We start from the raw sequence: 16,399 nt of genomic DNA on the forward strand, positions 1-16,399 counted from the left end.
AATCTGCCCACCTGTGACTATGTCCACAGAGAAAGGCTGCTCAGAACTCTGGCTCTGGCCTCTCTCCCTGACAGCAGGCCCCCAGAGGTATGAACCGCCCCAAGCCACCTGCCACCTGTTGGCCATTGTGCCAGGCCGCAGCAGCCATCTTCAAACACAGGAAGAGAACAGAGGACCTGCAGGAAGCAGGGTGGCCACAGGTGGGTGAGGACACCCAGCAGTCTGACTCAAGTGCGAGCACCCAGGCACAAACATCCTCACACACCACACAGCGGCCACAACTGAGTCACTGCCCAACCGTGGTTTACTGGCAGGTCCTGTGAGCACGTCAACAGCAAGAGAGGGTTGGGATGTGAGGAACAGAGTGCCCGTGGGGCCCCCCACGCAGTGACGCAGAAGAGTCACTGGGTAGCTGGACAGTCTCAGGAGCTTTTGCTTATCAGATCAAATACAGACCTGGGAGGGACACTGTGAGGGCCAGCCACACCCTGTCTGCCATCGAGGGGAAGTGGAGCTGGGGCCCCTCCAGCAGAAGAAACAAGAGCCGAATAAGGCCTGGGAGAACTGAAACATTGTTCCGGTGTCAGGGGAAACTTGTCCCTCAAGGGGGCACTAAGAGCAATAAAGTAAGAAGTCACCAACAGTCATCAGAGGGCTTCAAGCTGGTACACAGAAGTCAGCCTATTTATCTGGAAAGTGAGTCAATACGCTTCATTGAACTCTTCAGCGCAGTGGTTCTCACTGACCTTTGAATACAGTTCCTCATGTTGTGGTGACCCCCCCCCCCACACACACACACCATAAAATTATTTTCCTTGCTACTTTATAACTGTAATTTTGCTACTGTTATGGGTAGTAATGTAAATATCTGTGTTTTCTGATGGTCTTAAGCGACCCCTGTGAAAGGATCGTTCGACACTCCCTACCCCCCCCCATCCCAGGCAAAGGGGTTTCGACCCACAGGTTGAGAACCACTGCTCTGGCCTACCCAGACCCCTCACCCCCACCCCACACACAAACAGTTAATAACCCCACTTTCGGAAGACCTGTTATCTATCAGAAGCCCTCATGAAATAGGTCCAGGCTGGGCAGAATTGGGGCCAGATGGCGTGAAGATGTCTGGAATGGGGGAGAAGGGCTATAACAAAAAGGTAGTAGCACCGTGGGCCAGGTTCAGTTATTTTCTAGTGTGCCCAAAGACCGGTTCTGCTGCCATAATGCCCTGGGAACAGACACTTGTATCTCCGACTGCCTCTCTGGAGGACCCCCTCCTCCCACCCCATGCCAGCCCCATCTTCCCCACAGGAGATCGGGGACAAAGCAAGCCAGCACATCTGACACTGTGCAAACACTCGACCCTGGGAGTGACCAAAGGCTAACAAAAAAGCTGAGGACTCAGGAAACCAGCCACCCCAGGCCCTGGGGATGTGTTCTGGGCAGCGGGCTAGCTGGAGCTGAGGCCCCTGTGGGTTTTTCAAAGACCCGTGCAGGCTTGCCTGTCCCAGGAAGGGCGAAAAGTCAGGTCATCCCTTCTAAACGAGGCAAAGAACACTGAAAGCCTCATCTGGGCTGCATTTATAAATCATGATTCAGCAGGAGATTGTATTCACTCTTCCCTGGCCAAAAAAAAAAAAAAAAAAAAAAAAACAACTTCCCAAACCCTCACACAGGGGAGATGGTTTCAGTTTTCATTTTTGACAGGGTTCTCTGCTTCCCCTCTCTCAATTCCCGTTCTGGAGAAATGACCTCATGCGCTCACAGCAGATGAAAAGGGAGGGCCCCCGGGGGAGGGAGGAGGGGGGAGGGGGAGGGAGGGCCAGGCGGGCGGGCGGCCCTGGCCTAGGGAGGCTGCCCCATTTCTTATCAAAAGGCATGCACAAATTGCCTGCAGCTGTGCTAGCAAAGCTGCACTTTTAACCACTGCTCTTCCCCTGAGGCCATTATCTCCTCTCTAATGGGCTCAGCCACTGCCCAGCGTCTTCTGCCTCCCTGAGATGGATCTGCAGCTGGCAGGCACGGGATGAGCCTGGCGGGTCCAGCCATAGATGGCCGCTCCTCTCGGGGCATCTCTTGACCCATCTCTTTGAAGCGTCCCTCACCACCCCATCCCCGTGGGAGCATCTCACAGATCTCCTTCAATCTGCTACCAGATGGAGCTGGTAGCGCCTTAGCTCAGCCCCTAGCCCCTAGGCCCTCAAAGTCCCTAGGGTGGGAGAGGCCAGGGAAGAAAACAGCAACCCCTAGGAGAACTGGAGTGGGGGACAGGGACACTTCCGCTGGAGCTGGCTGGGTGCCACCTGGCTCCCTCCTCCTGCTCTCAGAAGAGAATCTAAATCCTCTGGCTTTTTTTTTTTTTCTTTTTTAAATCAGGGCTGCATCATGGGTCAGCAGCAGTAGCTGCCCCAGGGAGGGGCCGCTCAAAGCCGCTGAATTCAGCAGTTATTTGTGGGCATCACCGACTGGCCCTAGCCCCGGTCTCAGGAGAACAGGAGTTGCTCTTGCCCCTGTTTGCATGCTGGATGAGGCCACAGACTGCCAGCTGCCTGCCATGCTCTCTAGAAGGTACTCAGATGCTGAATGTGGTCCTGGCACGTCTTAGGGCCGTGGTGGTGGTGGTGGTGGTGGTGGTGGTGGTGGTGGTGGTGGTGGTGGTGGTGGTGTGGTGGTGGTGGGTCTCCATCCTCCCTCCATAAGCATTCTGTCTGGAGAACTGGTAAAATTCCAGGGGCCTGGGCCATTTCCAATCCACTGCTCAGTAACTGTATACTTTGAGGGAAGTATAAAAGAATCTTTTACTGGATCAGGGTCATTGTCCCTGTGTTCCTTTTGTCCCAGTTACAAAGAAGGTCACATCCTACATCATGCTTTATTTTGGATGTGAAATGCCTTCCAAAGGCCAGTGGTAACATCTGGAACTTTTAGGAGTGGAAACACATGGGAGGTCCTTAAGTGATCAGGGGAACCCTCGGGAGAGATTATAGGTACCCAGTCCTTCTATAATTTGCTTCCTAGCCATGAGGTAAGAAGCTGGGCCCACCCGCTCTGTCATAATGTATGAACCCCACAATCATGACTAAGACCTTGAACACAGTGACTCAAAGTAAACTTTTCTCTTTATAGATTATCTCAAATATTCCTATAGGTCTGGAGCGATGACTAACGGGCACATCCAAAGAGTGGGTCACCCTCCCCACTGCCAACCACCACCACCAGACAGCAGACCTTCCACAGGAGGTGCCTGGGAAAGCAAAACGTGGTAACAGCTGTGAACACCCCCAAAGGCTTACACCTCCAGGATGCGGAACTCCCCTCTTGCTTAGACAGCAAACCTACTTCAAGAAAGTGGCTCCCCAGCACGCCAAACCAACATTACCTTCGAGATGTAAGTCAGCTGCAGAGATCCGACAGCTCCTGCCCCAACGGCCAGGTTCTGAAAGACAAAGGTGTTTTCTTAAGATGCGAGGGCCCCCAAAGCAGCAGTAAGAGACAGACCAGCGTTCCAGTTCAGTCTGTACCACTGAAGCCTCAGGAAAGTCACTGTCCTCACCTACAAAGCACTGGCCATAACCCTGGATAACAGGTCTCCTGGGGGGAAACAGTAGTATTAACAGCATCCCCTCCGCTCTTATGGCCAGTTAGTCTAGGACAATGGTTAGCCGTGTGTGTGTGTGTGTGTGTGTGTGTGTGTGTGTGTGTGTGTGTGTGTGTGTGCTTCGCCAGGCGACTGTGAAGATTTTTAACTAGCCCTCAGTTTCCCCTGCTGTAAAAACAGAGGCAATCTCTTGTGGAACTCACAACAGAGGGAACAGGGGCCGTCTCCAACTCTTTTACTGGCTTTTGGGACCCCACTTCTCATACTGGGTCCCCTGGCCCGTCCTTAATTCACGGGGAGGTTCTTAGTCTTACTGCAACTTGATATGCCATTTTTTGTTGATACTCATGGGAGACCTGCCCTTTCCTGGATGGAGATGGAAGAGGAGGGAATGGGGGTGGGAGGGGGGGAAATAGGGGGACAGACTGAGAGGGGAGGATGGGGGGAGGCTGAGACCAGGATGTAAAATAAATAGATGAATTTTTTGAACATTAAATTAAAAATAGGTCAATTTGGATATAAAAACAAAACAAAACAAAAAACAAAAAAAAAAACGAAACAAAAAAACCCAGAGGCAATCTGAGTTGCTTTTATCCAAACCAAAATGCTCGGAGATTTCAGGGTTTTTTTCCCTAATTTTCCTTTTTGGTGGGGTGAGAGTTAGTGGAGGGATACTGTGGCCCTCCTGCCATCACTTCCTGGGGGATGACATTACAAGCATGTGTCACCACAACCAAGCACTTAAAAAAAACAAAAAAATTAGTGAGAATGAGGAGGGTTTATATGAGCGAGAATTGATGAGACCAAGGTTGGATAAAGCACAGGGACAAATAGCCAAATGAATGGAAACACATGAACTATGAACCAATGGCTGAGGGGTCCCCACTGGATCAGGCCCTCTGAATGGGTGAGACAGTTGATTGGCTTGATCTGTTTGGGAGGCATCCAGGCAGTGGGACCGGGTCCTGTGCTCAGTGCATGAGTTGGCTGTTTGAAACCTGGGGCCTGTGCAGGATGGCTTGGCTCAGCCTGGGAGGAGGGGACTGGACCTGCCTGGACTGAGTCTACCAGGTTGATCTCAGTCTGTGGGGAAGGCTTTGCCCTGGAGGAGATGGGAATGGGGGGGGGGAGGCTGGGGGGAAGGTGAGGGGGACGGGAGGGGGGAGAACAAGGGAATCCGTGGCTGATATGTAGAACTGAATTGTATTGCAAAATTAAAAAAAAAAAATGAGAAGTCCTGAGGACTGGACCCGAGTCTAAACACAAAATTCCATTTGTGCTTCATATATCCATTGTACAGATTTCCTGGGGACTGTGATTTTAGACAATGATTTTAGGTCCCTTGTGTTCTGACGGCAACATACCACATGAGGTGAGGTGTGGAATTTTCTACTTGCTATCACATCAGCATTCAGAAAGTTGCAGATCTGGGATCATTTCAGATTTTCGAAGTTTTAGGTGAGGGATGTTCCACCTGTAGCCCCACCCTCAGAATATAGCGATGAGGTGGAGTTAACGCAGGGGAGTGCTTCAGTGTGGAATTTCCCTGGCACACGGGGATGCTCTGCAAGTGTGACCTATGACATCTTTTCTGCGTGATTGCTCTTATTCAGCTTGCTTTGTCTTATCAGTGTCATTTCAACATTCATTTCAGAACGCGCAGGATACAAACTCATATGATACAGATGTCTTTAACATGCCCGTGAACTTATTTTACAGGACTATAATACATGCCATATGAAACCCATGTCTGAACACAAAAATCAAAACCACGAAGAAAACAGCCTACTAACGCAGCAAGGATGGTGAAGGGTGCAGTGTCATGGGAATGCTGGCCGAGCACGGACAATGTTCTGGGTTCCAGCCCAGAACTGCAAAACGCAACACAGAAACAAACTAAAAAACAACAACAAAACCCAGCAGGGAGCTCCAAATACTGAGTCAACAACATTCTACCGTGACAGGACCCTTCCTGGCTTCCTGATTTCTGTTGCGAGAGGTGATATGAGGTAGTGACCAATATTAGAAACCAGACCAATGAAGTTCCCAATAGATACGACTGAAAACCCATTCCCTTATCACCCGAGTCTGTCTGAGAACCCACCCCCATATCCTGAGAGTCCGCTGAGAACCCACTCACATAACCTGAGCCTGCAGCTCCAAATGAACACCATTCTGCTCCAGGAAAACAACGGACGCCCTCACTAAATGGGGCTATCTCAAAGCAATGAAAGGCACAAAGTCCTGGATAAGAAGAGTTAGAAAATTTACTTCAGCATTAACCGTGAAATGGTCTACCATTCCAGAAGACTGCCTTAAGAAATGCCGTGGCTGGAGAGATGGCTCAGGGGTTAAGAGCACCTGCTGCTCTTGCTGAGGACCCCGTTCAGTTCCTGACACCTACACTACAAGGTGGCTCTCAACTGCCTATAACGCCACTTCCAGGGGATCTGATGTCCTCTTATGACTTCACAGGCACCAAATACACATGGTGCACAGATATATGTGCAGAAAAAACACCATATACATAATATAAAATAATAAAGCTTTTAATTAAAAAAATTAAAAATAGAAATATCTTAGATATGGGAAGAACCTTCTAGCCCATTGTCTAAAATAACATATCTCTGAAGTAAATTGAATGTCTTAAATTTTCTGTTTATAAGAAAATGGATAGGGGCCAGGCGGTGGTGGCACATGCCTTTAATCCTGGCACTTAGGAGGCGGAGGCAGGAGGGTCTCTGTGAGTTTGAGGTCAGCCTGGGCTACAGAGCTAGTTGTAGGACATCCAAGGCTACACAAAGAAACCCTATCTAGAAAAACAAAAACAAACAAACAAACACAAGAAAGAAAAAGAAAATGGATACAGATAACACAGTCATTTAAGAGAACTCTGAATCTCTGTGAAAAGACCTTTAAAAAAAAAAGACTCAATTACCACCTTTTCCACATGAAACATTATGTCTGAAAAATGCCTTTGAGGGAATAAGAGTATAGCTTAGTGGTAGAGCATTTTCCAAGCATGTATGAGGCCTTGGGTATCACCCCAAGTTCTGTAAAAACTAACTAAATAAAAGCCACCCGGGAGTACTCAGATTAGCATTCATTTTATTTATGCATTGTTAAACTTTATAATGACTTCTAAATCTGTTTAAAGGAAATCTCGATTGTGTTAAGAAAGACAGGCTCTGACGTTCCCAAATCAAAATCCAAACGGGGCCATCACTGTCCAAGACTAAGGAGAGATGGCCTAAGGGGCCCTGAACCACTCTAGGCAAAGACTCAACTCTTCTGGGTGGCAGGGGGAAGCCTGTGTCTCCACAGCCTCACTGTGGCCAAGAGCTCCAAGGATACGAGGGCTTTCAGGTCTCCTAGAAGCCACCACATTCTAACTGTAGTATTAACACACTCTGACTGCAGAGAAGACTTTCCCTATAAAATCTAGATGATAAACTGTGCCAGGAGAATTACATGAAAATAGGGTGACCACAGCCCAGAGAGGCCATGGCCCCTCAACCAGGCTAATTATAAGACGCAAACACCAGGATCTGGGGCTACTCTTAAATAACTGCTCTCCTCACCCCAAACCACATCCCGAAGCCTCTGGAGCCCCATCCTGAATCATGAGTGAAGTGGGATGGGGGAACAATTTGGACTCTAAGCCACATGTAATGACAGGGAGAGATCAGATTTCGAGGACGTCAGCCCTCTGCTCTGGTCTCCGATGCCTCCTCCCAGTCACAGAGATGTGCTGCCGAGTTACCCAGGGGATGAGGGTGGGGGATACTCATGTATACTCCACCCTTTCTGCTCCGAGGCAGATAAACACTCTCTCCATCCCCAAAAGCCAGGAAAACATGACGAATGTCTGAAAAGCCGTTTGCCCACCACCTCCTACCCACCCAAGGGGGATGGGGGAACATCCCTAGGATTCCTGAGGCTTCAGATCCAAAGTGAGACTCAGCGTCCACTCCAATTAACTGGATCTAGAAGCTTAATGGCAACAACTCATTGTCATGGTGGCACCCAGACAGTCCCAAGCAGACACGTCCTGATCTAGCGAGGTTGTACAAAAAGGCCTGAGCAGCCAGGTGCCAGGGCAAGAAGCCCAGAAAGCATCAGGTGCCAGAGTGCAGGGGCAGAACCCCAGTGTTGTGTCCTGGAGAGGAAGGTTAAATTCAGGACCCTCCTGACGCCTTCACTGACTCCAGCCAGCCACTGGCTCCTGTCTCTCAACCCACAGATGGAACCTGGACTTTGGTGCAGACTCAGACCCCTGGAGAACCCACTCGAGAAAAGTTCTGGCTCGGGCTTCCCCCTCAAAATGCTGAGTCTAAATCAAGTGGGATGGGTTAGAAGGCACACATTTTAAAACACTCCCGTTGATCGCTAAATGGACCCAAGTTTAAGAGCAGCTGACCAAGGGGACGAAACCTAGCTGCGTTGCTATTTTCCCACAAGTCTAGTCTTAGTACACTAACCACACTCTAAGCTTACCGAGGACATGACTGGGAACAGCAAGATGAAGGCATCTTGGGATGCTGGGTGTCTGTAGCCCCAGCACACAGGAGGTGAGGCAGAGGCAGGACGCCATCATCACCTCTGAACAGATGTGCCCCCCACCCCAGGAAGGTTTGTAAAATGCACTTTATTTACTTATTATTTCAGTCCTAGAGAGTGGACCTAGATTCTTCATGAGTGCCTGGCACATAATTTAACCCCGAGATAAATAGCCACTCCCCTACTTTTAAATGGGGGACTTATACTTGTGAAATCACCTTGGGAGGTTTTTGAACTGATACATAATAACCTTCTATCTGGGGATACAGCATGACAATTCAACACATGCACACAATGATCATGATCAGACCAAGGTGTGTGTCTGCGGAAGTATGAATGAGAACGGCTGCCATAGACTCTTATGCTTGAATACTTGGTTCCCAGTCGGTACAACTATCTGGGGAAGATTGGGTGTGGCCTTGTTAGAGGAGGTGTGTCACTGGTGGTGGGCTGTGACGTTTCAAAAGCCCATACTATTCTCAGCGGGTCTCTCTGTGCCTCCTACGCTTGGATCAAGATGTGAGCTCTCAGCTGTTCCTGCCTCCATGCCTTCGATCCTCCATCAGGGACTCTACCCCTCTAAAACTGGAAGTCCAATTCAATGCTTGCTTTTCTTAGTTGCCTTGGTCATGATGTTTTGTCACAGTATCTGAAAAGTAACTAAGACATTGGTATGTCTGTCCTTTTGGACATTTTTCAATTCCCCGTGATGCAAACATTCAAAATTCTCTCCACCAGCTATTTTGAAATAAACAACTAGTTTCCATAGTTTCCCTAATATGCTATAGAATGAGGCCTTTCTCTCTCTCTTTCATAAGGTCTCACTGTATCGCCCAAGCTGATTTATTAGGGGGTGATTTTTTTTAAATTACATTTTGTCTGTCTGCCTGTCTATCTGTCCATCCGTCTGTCTGTCTATGTGTATACGTGTCATATTGTATGTATTATGGTCAGAGAACATCTTGTGGGAGTTGCAGGAGTTGGTTTTCTCATTCTACCAAACTCAAGTGTTCAGGATTGGTGGCAAATGCCATTACCCACTGAAACATCTAGGCCTAACGGGGCCATTCTTAAGCCAACAAATACCATGGTTGCTTCCCACACGTTTGAGAGATCTGGAAGAGGCTCCAGACACCTGTGTGTTCTCGGTGCTCCTTGGGAATCCCCTGTGTCACTGGGCTGGGAAAACCATCGGCTGGGGCTGAGTAGGCCCTGGGGAAATGCAAGGCCACACCTGGCCAGCAGCCCTTGGAGAGGACCACAGCGCCAGCAGTCCTCAGGGGAAAGGATGGGAAGAGGGGTGGGTGAGCAAAGGAAACCACAGAACTTCACCAAGTAGCTGGCAGTCACCCTATGTGAGGCTGGTAAGTCCAAAGTGGCCTTAGACTTGTGAATTTTCTGGAATTGTGTAGGACACAGGGCAGGTTCCTGTGAACTAACAGGGGACCTTAAGAAGACCCTGAAAACACCTTGTGTTTTGTTCAAGATCTCTTCAGCCAGCAAGGACTTCAAAAGACTGAAGTAAGACATGGTCTCTTCCAGGACCAAGATAGGAGCTGAACTGCTGCTCACAAAGTGGGTACCTCCACCTTTGGCCAGCCTGTAGAAACAGCAGCACCTCACGCCAAAGGACAAACTTGACTCCATTTCCCATCTCCTAGCAAGAGTAACAAAGAGCATAGAAAACAGCCAGATCCAACGAAGGATTCATACATCCACAGGAATGTCAGCTCTGCAAGCGCCACTGATACCTCTTTGCCTACCACGACCCTCCGCGTGGCTTCTGCAGGGAGCCCAGGGAAAACAGAGCTCGTCACCCCAGCCACAACCTGCCACTCTGGAGAGCACAGCACGGGAAACAAGGAAGAGACACTACTGTATCTACATGCTGCTAAGTCTCCACGATCTCATTTCACAGATACAGAAGTCCAGGGGCCAGCGGGTGAGGCCCCTGGCCCGAGCTCATACAGATAGCAAGTCAGGCCAGAATTCAAACTCAGCCCTTCTGGATTCCCAGCTCCTCCATGACACTTTCCTCCCTGCCAGGCCACTTCCCCTGAAACAATATCTACCAGTTGATTATCAGTGAAAGGTAAATAGGAGAGGAGGAGAAGCAAGGTTAGACTGAGCAAGGCCATAGTTAGTTGCCCAAGCTGGGGCTAGGCAGGAACTAGTCTAACTGGCTCTTGGGTGCCAAGCTCCACAAGACCAGAGGTTGAGGTGTGGGAAGGGAGAAGGAAGGGTGCCCAGGCACCAGCAAGGAGCCCAGTAGGCATCAGTAACTGCTGCTGGCTGCCAGTAGAAAAAAAGACTATAGGAGAACCCAGGGAGCAATCTCATGCCTAGGGTGTGAGCTAAACCAGCTTTCAACACCAAAGCCAAGACCATCCAGGCTCACAGAGATGCACCTGGGGCAAGATGGCAAGAGAGCAAGCTGCCCAGACCTGCATTCCACAGCCTGTCTGGCATGAGAGAGCAGCTAACTAGAAATGAGCTCTCCCGGGCACCAGCTACCCTGGGCAGTTCTTGACTTCCACCCAGTAGATTTACTTCCTATTAAAAACGTGTTGGCCCACAATGTGCCCATGGCTGCTTTCCCCATTCTCTGGTGCCCAATGTGTATTTTAACCTTGCCCTGTGTGAGCAGTTCGTGTTATAAGATACAGTACTGGTTGAACACTCTGGCGCTGGGTCTCTAGTCCCGGCTGACTATGCTCCTTCTTAGACAGGATGAGGCTCTAGGGTGTAGTCACATGACCTCCATATTCCTTGCATCGCCCTTCCAACCTCATCTTCATAGAAGCCTAGAGACAGGTGGATCTGAGGCTGTCAGGAACCTGAATGGTTCTTAAGCTCCTTCATCCCTTTCTTCAACCCAGCTTCCTCCAAGTTGGCCTCCACCTTCTCATCGGCTCCCCTCCCAGCTTCCCCATCTGGATCAGTGGCTCCACATCCTCTCTCCAGTCAACTAGATAGGAAACGTTTTATTATAAATACACAAGATTTATTGTTTTTTAAAATACAGCTAGGTATATAAATTATCCCTGGGGAAAAAAAAAAAGCTTGACTTTAAACAAAGAGAAAATAACTATGATGTCCACCATTTAAATGTCGAGCTGAAGCAACACGGTATTATTCTATTGTGACTTTTGGTCACTTTTATCTATTATTTAAGGATTAGCAAGATGCAACACAGGAGTGCTTGAGTGTGTTTTGCCCCCACCATCTCCTAACAGAGATGGCTCTACTGCCTTATATCTACCTGACACACCAAAGCATCTCACAAGTCCAAAGAAATAAAGTCCTAAAGCAAACACTAGACATCCACAAGACAGCTGGCAGGTCATGTGCTGCTCCCAGTTAACACTTATTAAGCACCTCCTACTTTCCAGGCCCCCAAACATTACAGAAGCCTCAAGCCATCCTTGAAGATACTACATAACAATGTTTTTTATTTTTGTTTCTTGTTTTGTTTTCATTTAACAGAAGAGAACGCACAGTCAGGCCGACAGGCACTTGCTCGGAGCCGAGTAACGGGCTGAACAATGCTCACGTCAGTGTCAGGAGACTCAGTCTACTTCTCACAATTGTCTTCTTAACATGCTCTTTTGTTTGTTTCTGAGACAGGGTTTCTCTGTATAGGCCTAGTCATCCTGGAACTCACCCTGTAGACCAGCCTTGAGTTCACAGAGATCCTCCTGCCTCTGCCTCCTGAGTGCTGGGATTAAAGGCGTGAGCCACCATCACTTGGCTTCACCTAGTCTTTGTTATCACATTTCTTTTCTTAAATGTGTCTGATATAAACAGCACATTCATCTACATCATCATGGCTCCTCTTTTGTAGAGAACAATACTCCTACCTCCCTAGGTTCATCATCACTTATCTATAATCCCTTGGTTATCAATCTGAACCATGTGTGGGGATGTATAACACTAAGTACTATGATGAATTTGAAATTTAGACAAAGCATGAGCACACACTTGGTTTGGGGCTAAGCACATAGAGTTTGGTTTGGGGCTAAGTTTGACAACCTGAGTTCTATTCCTTGAACCCACATGGGGGAAAGAAAGAACCAACTCCCACAAATTGCCTTCTGACCCCCACATGTACACAGTGACATGTGTACTGTCATGTGCACACACAGGTAATATAGAAGTGTTTAAATGCCTCCGATGGCTCCTAAGCTATATAGACTTATAACTCACCCCATTAAAATTTTTGGCTTATAAATATAACTTTCTAGCAAGCTAGAGAGGAAATTCAGGGTAGAGTAGCTACCTAATATGCACAAGGCACTGGGTTCAAGCTCCCAGAGCCACAAAGGAATGTGATTTTTATCGACTCAGAATATTAAGAGGCCCACACGTGAATATTGTTAATGGTCAGTGATGCCAAAGCAAGTTCTGAACTCCTGATGATTCTGCTTCACCCCTGCAGTCAGCCACCAAGCCTACCCTTCTCTTCCCTCACGCATCCTGTAAGCCTGTCCCGCCTCAGTTCCCACCACGTACCACACCAGCCGCGGCTGAGAGAGTGAAGCCTGGATGGCATTGGAGACCTCAAGTTGTTGGAGGTGCCAGAGCTGTAGGGTGTCTGCCAGGGAGACGTACAGACAGGAGTGGACCCAGCCCAGGGGAGAGAAGGGTGTGGTGATCAACCAAAGCTGGAAGCGGGGAGCCATCCAAGCCCCTTGACATTAGCCACGGAACTGTAAGATTTAGAGTTGGCACTGCTGGGGTTTTTTTTTTTATCTTGTTTTGGTCCACTATTTCCTCACTGTGCCCAAGTCTCCCCATTTTGGAATGGTAATGCATATTCTGTACCTTGGTGTGTTAGAAGTAATTTGCTTTTTGGTTTTAAAGGGGGTTACAAATAAGGGGCTGCCTTGAGTCTCACAAGAGACTTGGGACTTTAAACATTCTTGAGACTGACAGGTTATAGGGACTTCTGAAATTGAACTAAAAGCATTTTGCATATGATGTGGCCACAAGCCCATGATGGCCAGTAGGTAGAATGTGATAGCTTCAATGGGAATGGCCCCCATAGGCTCATGGGTTTGAATGCTTGGTCCCCGCTGGTGGAACCCTTTGGGAAGGATTAGGAGGCGTGGCCTTATTGGAGAAGGAGTATCACTAGGGGTGGACTTTGAGGTTTCGAAAGCCCACCCCCACCCCAGTACACACTCTCTCCCTCCCCCCACCCCCACCCCCGCCTCATGGATGTTGGCTCAATTTTTAAGCATTCAGGGATTCCTCCAACACCATTTCATCTGCCTGCCACCATACTTCATACTCCTGGCCATAATGGTCATAAACTCTAGCCCTCTGGAACCCTGAGACCCAGTAAGTGTTTTCTTCTGTAAGTTGCATTAATCATGGTGGTTTTTTTTGTCACAGCAATAGGAGAGAACTAAGACACATGTATAGTTAGTATATCAACCGCAGACAGTCTATCTTTAAAACAACAACAACAACAAAAACCACAACAAAAATTTAAAAGACAAAAATGTAAGAATATGAAAAAGAAAAGACTTTCCCAAACCAATTGCAAAAGAGTTGAAGGTTCCAAGATGCCTCTCCTTGTGGGGGCTCTGTGGGCAGACACTGAAGAGGCCTGTCAGGTTGCTGCCTGCGGAGGGGCTGTAGCCAGAGGACAGGGGCAGGACACAGATGTCACCAGCTCCACTTTTCCACACTAAATTTGCACCAGGTGTTTGTGTTGCCCAATTTTCAATGAAGTTATTTCCTGGGTCTTAGCATTTAGACAGGCTGACAATGTGGAAGCTTTTAAAGTACCGAGAGACCCCAAACATTTCCAAAGGAGGTTTCTGATACAAAAACACAACTCTTAAAACATTGTTTTCACTCAGCCTTTAGGGCAACAATACAGTTGTACATCATAACATTATAAGGTACATATTAGTAGACTCTCCCCTCATGCTGTATTCTTTCCACTAAAATGAACCCAATATCCATCTTGTTGTAAACATTGTTCATGCTCTTTGCCTGGCCAGTAAAAAGACCTGCTGATAGTCTGGTTTGCTGGTTTGTTGGTTTGTTGGTTGGTTGGTTGGTTGGTTGGTTGGTTGGTTTAAACAGAGCAAAGGTCTATTACTGGGGTCCCAGATTTACTAGGAGACATGCAGTCTTTGGGGATATCATGATGATCCATAATTCACATGATGGCCTGTGTAGAAGAAGTATACCAAAATAATGTTTTTGGGCAAGGAGAAAAAAAAAACACTCTACTGCGTTATCCTACCAAGAACCATCATCAAATGTCATATCATTGCCATGCTTTGGTTTACTCTTATTCATGGCTGTATAATTTAGTCTTGCATTTAGCCATGTGGGTGGACACTGGCAGTGCTGAACATGAGTGTGGCTGAGCAACTGAAACTAGGTCATCATTCAGAGATCACTACAGAGTAGAGGAGCCCCAATTAAGAATTTCATCTTCTTGATCATGAACGGGACCAACACTCAATTAGAAGTAAAATTGCCAACATCTGAGAGTGTAGCTCAGTGATACAATATTTACCCAACACATGCCAAGTTCTGGGTTTAATCTCCAGCATTACCAACACATGCGCACACATCCCTGCTAGTATAACTTGAAGGCAATTTAGACAATGTTTCAAGAGTCATTGCCAAGCATGGTGACAGACTGGCACATGCCTGTAATCCAGCAGCTCTATTCAAGAGGCTGAGGCAAGAGAATCACAAATTCAGTCCTGCCTGGGCAACTCAGCAAGACCTTGTCTCAAAATAAATAAAACGTGGTCAGTGGATGAGTACTTGCCTATTATGAATGAGATCAAAGTTCAACCCCCAGCACTGAAAACATAAACAAAAAAACCAAAAAACAAAACTATTGCTTAGGTGGAAGATCACTGGGTTTTAGAGAGATTAGCTATACTGCAAGTTCCATTCTGTGTCTACAATTGACAGTATGCTATTATGAGTACAGCAATTTGCTAAAAGGGGAAACTTCATGCTAACGATGATTACTGCAAGAACAAAAGAATTATTGTTTGCTTGACATTGTCAGCATATTGACTTTTAAACACATTAAACAATTCAGGGGCCTAATCAATAAGTACTTTCCACTTAGGCGAGGAAGCATTTCTTTAATGAACTCATCTACACATCTTTGTCTGGGCCCCTGGCTACTCAACATAAGGGCTTCTTCTGGGGACGCTAACCTCAAGCATCCCTTTAGCTAGGTGACCTCGCATGCCCTCCTGTGTCCCCATGACGACTGCTGTCTCCCTCCCCTTCCTCTTCAACTCTGACTGGGTCAAAGTGGCACAACCGTTAAATGAGACTTTGTACATAAAAACATGTCAAAACCCACCAATGCTCTCAAGTCTGAACAACGTATAATAATAATCACTCTAAATCACCCAGCCTCCACACTCTGGCCCCAGTCGGGTGTGATGGTATATACTCATAATCCTAAAACTCAGGACACAGAAGCAAGAGGCTTGTCAGTTCAAGTTCAGCCTAGGCTACATAGGATAAGATACTGTCTTAAAAATAAACTCTAAAGAAAATGAAAAGATGATAATCTAGTGTCAACTCCCCCATGAAGAGATGGCTCACAATTCTCTCTACTCCAATTCTATGTGGTCACCTACCTCCTTACCTGCAGTGGGAGGGTCTATGATGCCCAGAGTCTGTCTTGCTCACCATGGTGCCTCAGCACCTAGGTAGGCGTCTAACGCACTGGACAAGTTTAGTAAGCACATGTTGGGTAATGTCACTAAGCTTCCGAATAGAAAGGACTTGCTTAAGACACCAATCAGCTGAACAGAGGCGCCAAGGTTGCAGCCTTGATCTCTGCCAGACCTGAGAACTTTCCATGTGAGACTCCACCTCCTAGTGCTCTGTCTTCCTTGACAGGCAGCAGAAATGGAAAACTACAGCCCCTTCTCCTCCAATCAGAACCCTGGCATCCAGGTACCGGCAGCCAGCAGTGACCCGTGGGATGCCTTGTCCTGATGGCTAAGGTTATTATAGCTGGGGAGTGTCATGCAAGTCATTCCTATTTCCTCAACTTGAAGCTTCCCAGAGGCAGAGATGCTGTTGAATTCACCTTCCCCGCCATCTACAGGAGCTAGAGAACTATCAGAAGGAGAGAGAGGACAGAAGTGAAGAATATGAAAGATCCAGCTTCGCATGCACACGTACACCCTCCCCCAAGCCCTCAGTAAACAGACTGAGGTTAATGGTAATAGTTAGCGG

At 47.7% G+C, this 16,399-nt stretch overlaps 1 protein-coding gene and 1 long non-coding RNA gene across 4 annotated transcripts in view; one reads left to right on the plus strand and one right to left on the minus strand.

Annotated features, from left to right (window-relative positions):
* Positions 1-16,399, minus strand: part of Plekha2 (pleckstrin homology domain containing A2) — a 58,980-nt gene that overhangs the window by 27,334 nt on the left and 15,247 nt on the right. For both annotated transcript variants that reach the window (XM_052751859.1, XM_052751860.1), the window contains exon 3: positions 3,374-3,430. In XM_052751859.1, the coding sequence (XP_052607819.1) occupies positions 3,374-3,430 (57 nt within the window). The remainder of the gene's footprint in view (positions 1-3,373; positions 3,431-16,399) is intronic.
* Positions 1,833-7,286, plus strand: LOC128118968 (uncharacterized). Of its 2 annotated transcripts, none has more exons than XR_008221399.1 (3): positions 1,833-2,562; positions 3,121-3,382; positions 5,312-7,286. It is a non-coding gene; the product is annotated as an uncharacterized LOC128118968 (long non-coding RNA). The 2 variants fall into 2 exon arrangements; XR_008221398.1 differs by having other exon boundaries at positions 3,143-3,382.

This window comes from Peromyscus californicus, unplaced genomic scaffold (assembly GCF_007827085.1).
Source record: "Peromyscus californicus insignis strain IS unplaced genomic scaffold, ASM782708v3 Scaffold_23__1_contigs__length_62951481, whole genome shotgun sequence".
Lineage (NCBI taxonomy): Eukaryota > Metazoa > Chordata > Mammalia > Rodentia > Cricetidae > Peromyscus > Peromyscus californicus.